The 10,649-nt window shown below is 44.0% G+C and overlaps 1 protein-coding gene across 1 annotated transcript; it reads right to left on the minus strand.

Moving 5' to 3' along the window:
- Window positions 1-239: 239 nt before the first annotated feature.
- Window positions 240-8,025, minus strand: LOC125551825 (Nucleotidyltransferase family protein). The gene is made up of 9 exons (XM_048715195.2): window positions 7,557-8,025; window positions 4,728-4,913; window positions 4,378-4,470; window positions 4,005-4,187; window positions 3,801-3,903; window positions 3,530-3,715; window positions 2,135-3,258; window positions 854-1,812; window positions 240-604 (listed from the first exon to the last, which is right to left on the minus strand). Exons 1-9 carry the CDS (start codon window positions 7,764-7,766, stop codon window positions 538-540), a joined length of 3,111 nt encoding a protein of 1,036 aa, XP_048571152.2. The 5' UTR covers window positions 7,767-8,025; the 3' UTR covers window positions 240-537.
- Between the last annotated feature and the right edge of the window lie 2,624 nt (window positions 8,026-10,649).

Consider the following 10,649-nt stretch of genomic DNA (forward strand, 5'->3'; position numbering starts at 1 on the left):
TGCAAAAGAACATTTTCTTTTCTTACACGTTATCTCACCTAAGACTTGGTTAGTCTCGGTCGACTGAGTCCTAACCACACCTTTTTTTCATAAACACCAGCGTGGCACATGAATGTCATTTCAGCTCAAAAAAATTGCACGGGGTTGAAACATTCATCTCTGTTTATGGAAAAAAATGGATTTTTTTACCTAATTTTTTTGCAATTTACTATTTGAAAGAACACTTTCACAGTTCATGGTAGCAGAAAGGCTCATAATTTTGTCTCAAGAAAAACTCATAAATATGTTTATCTTTCTCCTGTTTTACCCATTTCTAATTTTGAGAAGGGAAAACTACAACTGTATAGTTAGTCCTTGCACCTAAAACCTTTCTTTGGTACCTTTACCTATAGACACGAAAGCTAGAAACGCAAGGTGTCGATATAACTTTACAAGGTAGATGTATACTATTAGGATGGTCATATTTGTGAACATCAACTGGGTTAACTCTTCTTTTCCTCTAGTTAAATGATGATCATTTGCATGCTACTGTAAGTCTCAGCGGGTCCTAGCATGGAGTGGTGGGAACTGCTCTTCATCTCCTATTCTGTAAAATCCTGACGACCTGAGACAGTGTCAAAGTTAACAGATTAACCATATTAAGGTAGTAGTACAGGGTCAATGGACTGAATGCAGTGAAGATAAATAAGCATGCGAAGTTGACCATTGAACAAAAACAAACCTAGTGTCATTTTATAATAAAATAAACCCAAATTACTATTTTGTGACATCATTCTTAGATGCTTGACCTCTAGCATATTTCAAGGCTAAAGATTACTCTAATATATTGATCTGTAAGATCCTTTGATGTTACCTGCTTTGGGTTGCACTGGCTCTATAGCTCTGTAACGCCAATGCAGAGGCGTCTGCACATGCCTTTGGCGAGGCCTTGTTTGACTTTGGTGAGGGAGATGTCAACGAGAAAGGCCCCAAAGAGCCAAACTCAATAATCCTATCTGGCTGTGTCTCCAAGGCTCCAGATTGAGAATATACTTTTGTGACAGGGACGGAGGGGTGACAAGTACTAGGTGCCAGAAGCATCCGTTGGTTATTCCAGCTGCTATCACGAGGAATGAAAACATTTGGCATTGGTTTAGTTCCATTTTCAACCAATTCTTCATTCAGGGCAACCTCCTTTGTCGAACCAGTTAGAATGGTCGCAACTTGGCCATTCGGTGCATGCTTTGTATCTCTCACAAAAGAATATGGGAGCCCACTGTGATTATCATACTTTTGTTTTGCAGGCAAGTTCTTTTTCGAGAAACCCCTTCCTCTTGTGCTGCTTTGAAGTTTTAATGGCTCAGAGGCTAGTCTTCGATTTGTCCCATACCCTTTAGGAGTGTTGCAGCTTTGATTTCTTGCCAAGTTATTGTTCATGTATGTGCACTCATCTGGAGTACCCTCAACTTCAGGTGGCTGATATTTTGCACTAACTGGTCGTGCACACTTCATGCCAGTATCATAATTTCGCTTCTGGAAGAAGGTTTTGTTCGAGCCGACATCCCCATAGGAGCTCCGTGTGTGCCTTGCTTCATAGTGAGGTTTGACAAATTCCTTTCGAGTATGACCACTGTGCTTTTCAGTCGTCTTCATACCTAAGAGAGTATATCCATTTAGACCATCGCCAATTCCCAATGACAGACTTATTTCCTTGGCCCCACTGTCTGGCGCTACTTGCTCCTGGCAAGGGACAAAACTTCGTTTGTGGTTGCTTTTAATCTTCACTGGTTGATTGATCAGAATCTTCCCTTTCTCTCCGATAGATGTCATGTGCTGTAATACAGAAACAGAACTTGTAACTATCATATACACCAAATAACAATGAACGGACAGATATATTTCAGAGGAATGTAGCAATACATGTTTTCTAAAGTGAACAGACTTTCCCGCTTACCGAAACAATAAACTATATTCCCCTTTTTTAATCCTAAGAGGACAATAACAGAACGACCAGATAAAAACTAGATCTATGTAGGCAAAAGCCAGTACATATAGTAAACATAAAAATGCTTTGAGACAGTTTACTGAACACAGGAATGCCGTGGATCAATGCATGAGATATCCAAAAGTGAGAATTGAGGGTACCTATTCCTACCTTTTCACGAATATATCCGACTGTTTCACGCATATTGGGTATAGCCCCTGATCTATGCCACCACGAAACAGAAATATCTGAATCAGCAATATAAGATGGCGATAATCCATTAGATGGGACATCTATTCCACAGGCATTCAACTGAAAGGGCATATCCCAGTTGTCCTCATCCTGTGATTGCTGTGAAACTTCAGTGCTATGAGAAGAAACTGGAGATAACTTCATTCCATTCGTTTCAGCATATGAAGGCGGCAATAGCCCAGGTAGCGCCGTATCAGTACTTAACAGGATGCCACGATTTAGAATGTCAAATAAATCCTTGTCAACCTTACCATCAGAAGATGCTTCTTGGACAGACTGCGAAAATTCATCAAACAAGTATTCTAAGTTGTACTGAACTTGACGGAGGCATCTCAACTGTGATTCCAAATCCCCTGATAGATCCGACAAGTTCAACAATGACAGTGGATGGAGATGTTCTTCCACATGGAGTGAAGTTCCAATTAACTTTTCCATTTTTGTGGGACCAGGTTTTGGAAGTCCTAAATCACTGCCATGGATAGAGCTCAATATATTTGACGAATAGTGTGCATGATGCTGTGGCTGTATCAGTGATTTGTCACCCATATAGGCTTCAGCTGCATAGCGAGATTCCTGTCCATCCATCTCAGGGGCCACATAGTTTCTATTTTCGTGAAAAACATACGCATGGTCATTCGGTTCATGACGGACACAGTGGGATAATCTTGCACTCAGATCAGTACTTGGTGCAAACGAGTCATCTCCTGAAAAACATCCACCCTGCGTAGGCACATTTATTCTGACACTTACTGCGTGCTCAGCTAATTTCTTTGAAACACGAGGACGACTTTTCTCTTCCTCCTTGTAAGAAATCTGCATGCATGACATGCCATCTAAGAGTTGATTGCTGGGACCAAGGAAGGGCTGACAATGAAATGCACCAACATGGTCAATATCTGACCTTACTCCATTTTCATTCCTCTCCAAGGTGTTTTTGAAAAATGCGAAAATATCATCAGGAATAAGTTCTGGTGGTAACATAAGAATTTGACCAAGCTTTCGAGCACCAAACGAGAAAGCAGTTCGAATACGATGGAAATTCGCTGCACAATAATAAAATGTCAAACAAGACTTGGCAATCCCTCGCCAGCAAAGAAATATAGAAAGAAAATACTCCATATAATAGACATCACTCAAATAAAACCCTACATATGTTCAGTATGAGATCATGCTGTTACGGATTTATGCACAACTTTATGTACACATCAGCACATCACAAGTATGATGCTAAAGGCAAACAATATATGTTCGTCAAAGTTTTGGAAGATAATTTAGAAAGGGACAATCAATTCATATATTTTGGTTAGTTCAAACCTCTGTTCACACTTCTGCCAAGATTGTTGCACTCCTTCAGTGGATCAATTATGTTTAGACATTTCACACGGAATTTGGAATAGCGTGCATCAGAATTTCTTGGAGGTGCAGATGCTTTTTGCACTGAGTTCTCAAGGAACTCTTTGTCAAACAGCAAGTCATCGCTAGGTACATTTAAACCTTCAACTGCAAGAGATACAAGTTTTAGGATTGAAACAAAATAGGAATCAGGTGATAACTCTGCCAAGAAATAGATTACAAGGTAACGCACCAATTAGATTAGGCAAAGACGATAAAGCAACAGGGCCATTTAGACTTATGCAGTATTTGTCCCAGTCAAACTTGCTAAAATATTCCAGAAACCTATACAAAACCTATTAAATATAAGAAAAGATGGAGACAAAGTGTATCAGTTTTTGCATTGTCTAAAGATGTTTCCAAATGTCTGAGATAAGTCATTCCTGCCAGGACTTACCTCCAGGGGACCATGGAGAGATTTATGAAATAGATTAAAGACGTATAGGATAAGTGTCTCCAATGCATAAGTTGATATAAGACCATGATGAGCTCCTAGTAGGCGACTTTCATAATAACACCATCCCTTGATTAATATAATGCTCCGTTTAAATAGATGATTTTTCCCAACTTTGCGGTCAACCTGAAGAAGGAACACTCGTTTACTTTTCCAGGACTAGGCATAGTAATAACCAAATAAAAGAACACCTAGACTAGCACAGGAACATGTTGAGCATTCTATTCTACATATTCAGCAACTTCACTATAAAGACTGAAGCAGAACAGCAAGCGTAAATTGCATTATTTTTCCAAAAAAAATCACAACACATTACCAGCTCAAGGAAGGAGACTGCGCAGATTCCTCCAGTTTGGTTGAATGAGATATCAACAATAATATTTCCAATAGTGCATTTAATGAGTCTGACCTGGATGGCGGAATATTTGAAAATTTAGAGGCAGCTACCATGTGCAAAACAGTAACAGACTAAAACTGCATCAGAAGGAAGAAACATGTATATGGTTGTTAAGCCTAACTTCCATGTGTACCAAGGATTTGTTAAAAGAGAAGAAATGTATGCTAAGGACAAAAAAGGTTTAGGAGTGCAATATCATAGTTTTCCCAGACTTCTGTCCAGAATGAAAGAACTATAAATGTGTATGAGGAGCAAACAGGATAGCACACCTCTGCATCAATGTGTTCCAAGTCCTTCACTTCAAATTCAGCATCACCATTCTCCTCCCCCGACCCAAGGATGTAGTAAACATCATCAATCAAAGTACTACCGCAAGATGTATTTCCAATTACAGTTAAATCAATGTCCCCATCGGGAAGATAAGTCTTCAATGGAACCGAACCAAACACAAACACCTAACCAGTCAAATAAAGAAGAAATGATGTCACATTAGAAAACTGCATCTGAAAAGTTATACCAGACAAAAATGTTAGGCGGAACTAGCATAATGCTCGTGTGTTGCCACAGAACCACAAAAATGATTGTTGTTCTATTGGATTAATATGGTATACCAACTACCAATGCACTTGCAGCACTGCAGAGAAAAACTCAAGCAAGCAGACAACACTGCACTTGCATAACTGCAGCAGACATGGGAGCACCATTACAAGATTTGAAGCACCATGGCCAGATTTTGAAATTTGAAAGTTATGGCATTGGAAGTTGAGAGGAGTGGCGGTATCCAGAGGATGCGTGTCGGGAGGAGCGGGAACCAGAGAATGCATATCGGGGAGGAGCCGCGGCAGGGGGAAAAAATCAAAATCAATTTTGGTGGATTGACTGGCTGGTTAGTGTCCCGGTAAAAACAATTGTGTACTGTCATGTACTCCCTCTGTAAACTAATATGATAGCGTTTAGATCACTACTTTAGTGTTCTAAATGCTCTTATATTAGTTTACGGAGGGAGTACTAATAATGTACCTTCCCATTCAAAATAGACAGTTGTTTGCTGGTTTGACAGAGTTATGTGTAGAGGTAGGTGTGAGGTTCGAGGCTCCCCAGCTACATTATTTTTCTCTGTTTTGTTTATAAAAAAAATCAAGTCGGATGGGGTCTAGTGGTTCCTAGATGGGCAAGGGAGATTGGAATGGAGTGGGGGAGTGAACTTACCATCACTGCTTCCAACTCCAATTTATAAGAGTAGATATAGAAAGCATTGTTTCAACATACACAAGTTGTACTACAAGAACCATAATGTTGGCAGTAGGATTAACTGTTTGCTACCATTGGCCTTACAATAGGAAGTTCAAGGCTAATCAGAGGAACTGATCTAAATTCTTTGGTGGGAGGTGTGGGTATCTTCGGCTCGGATTTGAGTGCCTATTTATTTTCTTGTTAACTGATATAGTACCTAGTCCCCTCCTAGCTATTCCCATTCTCCATCTGAAATAACTCAGTATGTAGTCTCCACAATGGAATAACATCCCATTATGTCACAAAGTGAGTTGATCACATGATTCATAAAGTGACCCATCAACCAGTACAGGTAACTAAGACACACTCCAATTCTTACCTTCACACACAATTCGATCACAAAACTCAACAAGTGCAAGAATAGAGAACTGGTCTGTAGTAACACACTTACGGGAGGTAAGGAAGTATAGTATCTTGCAGTGTACGGGTCCTCGTTTTGATTGTTTTACACACTTTTGGCATCACATAAAAAATAATGGACCACTAGAACAATGTCCCATCTCATGTACACGCATGTGACGATAATCCAAAAAGAACAGACATCATTACACCGATCTTTTTCGAGAAGCACCAAATGCTAGGAAACATTTATGACACGACTCCTACTGCAGAAGTAGTGCCTATAAGATATAACAGCCACACGCTTTGAAGCAATTCCAGCTATACAAGTACAAAGACATCACGTACACATTATAGTGATCAGCATAATACTAGCCACAAGGACCATTTTCCAGACCTACCATCTCTATGGCTACGGAGTAAAGAGCTTCCATGTAAATAAATGAGCCCGTGGGCACACGTCAAAGTACGATTCAAACAGTGGACCACGGAATGCTCGTCAGTAAATAAGGATGGACTTTGAGTTCATATTATAATGCAATCTAGGAACATACAGATCGCGACGGAGTTGAATGCAGGATGCTGGCAGGCAGCTGTCGGTGAATGACTATACTAAATCTCACTAGTGCTATGTCAAAATCCACTGCAAGCTGTGATGGAGACAGAGAACCACAACAAGATTCAACCACGGCAGCATTGATCAGTTGCCACACTGTTCGGTAACCACGTGGATGGGTCACCGTGTATGAAGTGTACGCATCATGGTCTGCATCCGCCTGCCAGTCAAGCATGCCATCACGGGCGGGGGCCAGAACCAAAACAAAAAGGCTTTAATCTTTTTGGCAAAATGCCAAAGTTTGTTTCCCTCTGAAAGGAAGCCTGTTGAGATGGTAAAAGTTGTAGTATTTCATAAAGCATACGGTGGCTTTTCCTTGGTTAAAAAGCGAAAACGCATAGATCAGAGCAGACAGAAAGCTTATTTCTGATTTCTAAACGGATGAAGTTGCTTTTGTGAGACCGTGACACGCAGAACAAATGGGCCGACTTGGTCCAACACAACTCTGTTAGTCAAATATAGTCCTAGTACAGTACATAACAGAAATCCTTGTGGATGCCAGCAGATAGTAAAACTAGTCACGGAATCGCAACGCCGCGCCGCCACCGATTAGTTTAGCTCCTGGTCCGTACGAAGCAATTAATCAAGGAATAATAATAATCCTACCCTAACCCGACGTCTTTGAAATGTAGTACTAGTACTAGTCCGGAGGAGAGAAAGCGACGGAAGCAAAGTAAACAAATCTAAAGGAAGAATAATGTAAGAGGCACGAGGATCCCCAGACGCCGCAGGATTACCCTAACCAGACAAAACCGGAAACTGAAGAAGAAAAGAGGGGGGGGGGGGGGGGGGGGGGGGGGGGGGGGGCTACGCTGGCGAGCGTTTCGCGAAACTGAGGAGGAGCGCGCACCTCGCATCCGAGCGCGGTTCCGACGATCCTCCGCGCGTAGTCGACGACCTCGGCGCGGCGGCGCTCCGAGGCGTCGGTGGGCTGGACGCGGCGCACCACCTCGGCCGCCGCCACCTCGGCGCTGGCCATGGCCGCGGCCGGGATCGCCGCGGGCCCAGGCACATCCCGCGCCATGACCGCCGGCAGCGCGCCCCCTCCGCCCGGTGCCATGGGAAGGCTGGGCTAGGCTTAGGCGGCCGGCAGAGGCATGCGAAATCGGAGGACGGTAATGGAAGGGGTTTGGGGGGGAATCGCCTGCTTATTCTGGGGGTTTGGGTTTTTGGCGAGGCGTTATACTCGCGCGAGTGCGAGGAGGAGGAGGGGTGGGGTTGGGTGGGTGCGCCAAAGTCCGCGAGTTTCCGAGTCCGACGAGATGAACCAACCCCTCTGCGCTGCGGGGTGTGAACAAAACCCACGAGCCGGGAGAGGAGGAGGAAGGGGCGGCCGTCCCTATCTGGTGCCGCATTTATAGGGGAAGGTAGTGTGTGCCGTGCCGTGTGCCCGTGCGTGTTGTGGTGGCGATGCACGGGGCGTGCCAGGTGGTGGCCTCGTCGGCCCATGCCACCGCCTAGCGAGCCCACAGTTCCAGTCAGTGCTGGGTTTTTTTTTTTGGCAGGCTGTCAGTGCTGTTTTGGAGCAAGATCGGTGTGGGTGTGGCGATGGATGGATGGATAAGCCACAAAGCGCATCTCCGTTGCTTATGCGTGCGGGTGTGCCTAATCGGCAGGCATTACACGTCCCCGGAAACACGATGACGGCAGCAAACGCGGTGCAGGCAGGTGCAATGCAACGCTGCGTGCCAGTGGAAGCGATGCCAATGCGACCGCGACACAGCCCCGTCGATCAAGTGCTGAATCCACTCAACAACTTTCTTTTCCGTTGATTGAGGTCGACCGATGTGCATGTACGCCACGCGCGACGCCGGCACGCCCAGGGGCCTAGCCGGCCACGCACGCCAGCCGCGTTTCCATCCTCCATCCAAAAACGGCCGCGGTGCTGCCTCGGCCTGCGGTGCGCGGCACAAACAGAAAGCTCCCGCCCGGGAGTAGTACTACTACAGCACAGGCGTTGCCAAATCCCGAGAGAAGCAAACAACCGGCCAAAAGGAGGGGTAGGCCAGCCCTTTCGTGCACACGATGCCTTGCCGCCCTAGCGGCATTCGTCGTCTCACGCCATGATGCACTGCTTTCCATTCGGGCACTAACCGTCCAACAACTATCCCTTATCAGATTACCCATGTCCAAAAGGAACTAGCAAGTTTTTTCTTTTTCATGAGTAGCTCGTTTTCAGCTACAAAAAATGGCGGCATTTAATATTTTTTTCCTTGAAAAAATTCCACTTTGAACTCGTTTACAGTTGGCCATATTTATTTTTCTTTCGATATTTTCCATTTCATTTGTTGATTGCTTTTTAAGATTGTGAACCGCTCATTTTCAACCTGGTTTTTTTTGCGGGGACATTTTCAACCTGATTTTGTCTAGAGTGATATGGTTTCTATGACACTGCGAACGGGTTTAGTAAGCATAATTTTATTTTGAGTATTGGGCTATGTCCTCGCACCAAGTGTTGAAGTGGCAACAAAAGTGTCAAATTGTGAAGAAAAAAAAGGAAGTAGCGGATCTGGTACTGAGCAAGACACGGTTCACACGCCTCTCCTCCACACCCCCCCCCCCCCCCAGCCTCAATCTCCTCTTTTTCGTAGAGTCGTCGCCTCCTACCTTTCCGTCTCCTCTTCTCATGGAGTCACAGACCAGGGGATACTCACCACATCGTCTCCCGACCAGGAGGGCCGGGCTGAGGACCCCATGGCGGTTCCCTAATGGGCCCACTTCGGACAGCCCATGACGAATACAAGGAAGATTCCGTAAGACTTGGCGCCCAAGATGAAGACTCTTCTAAACTCTAGGCCTCCGGTGCATTATATAAACTGAGGCCATACTAGTCAATAGAGGGACTGAGACATCTCATATTCATTAGAGCAATCACGTGGTGGATACATCACTGGTACAACGAGGTGCTATACAAACGGTTTTTAACCCCTTTCCGCGATGGCGTTTGGAACCGTCGCCAAGTGAGTGACTGCGATAGGGGGGGCTTTCCCACACGACCTAGACCGTCGGGGATAGGGAGCCTTGATGCATACACTTGTCCCTATAAAACCGTTTCTGATATCTCGAATATCCGAAACGCTTCATCCTTACTACTCGTTTGTGCTTGCATTGCCATCGCAGTCGGAGTTATGTGGTTTTACCTAAAACCAGGCACATTTCAGGCACGGGAGTTTTCCAAGCACGTACCAAACTGGCTCTACATTTACGATGCCTGACACATCATAAACAACTCATGATTGTAAACAGTGTACGATAGATCGACAATCACACACATCTAGTTTTCCCGCACCGTTTGTGATAGTGTCTGGCATCACACACGCTTTGCAAGCGACAACTGTGTGCGTTGTTACACATGTTTCCTCTCCGTGAATAGTGTCAGATTATGATGTATACTGCACACGCTGTGCTTTATAGACTGTGTGCTCCGTAATGACCTGCAAACCGTAATTTCACCCTAATTTAATTGCTACTATTTAAAATTGTACCTAATTTGAACTTAAAAGTAGGTTATAGCTTTATTCATATCCATTAGGTTCAAACAACCAATGCATTATTCGATTCGCAGGTACATATGTTCAAGAATTACATAAGTACCAAATAAAGAATGATGAACGAGGGTTCTATACTTGTACTATTACAGATGGTAAAGAAAGAGGCGACAGACATTCTGGTTGCTAAACATGGTGAAGCGGAATGGCCCTATTGTGCTCTCCTGGATGCAGAAGGCACGCACGACTCTAGTCCAACCCCTTGTGATGGTCGGCCGCCAATCATGTAGTTTGAGAGGTAAACTTGAGTAAACTGCTTCAGAATCCACTGCAAAGGAAAAAAAGATTCAGACATTGTCATCTAACACAACTCATTACGAACAGTAAAAAGAAGGCTATAGAGTTCTTACTTACCATCATGCAGTTCACTGTTGTCTTGCATAAAGTATAAACAA

Source organism: Triticum urartu, chromosome 4A (assembly GCF_056163025.1).
Source record: "Triticum urartu cultivar PI428250 chromosome 4A, HENAU_Tu73, whole genome shotgun sequence".
In the NCBI taxonomy this organism is placed as follows: Eukaryota; Viridiplantae; Streptophyta; class Magnoliopsida; order Poales; family Poaceae; genus Triticum; species Triticum urartu.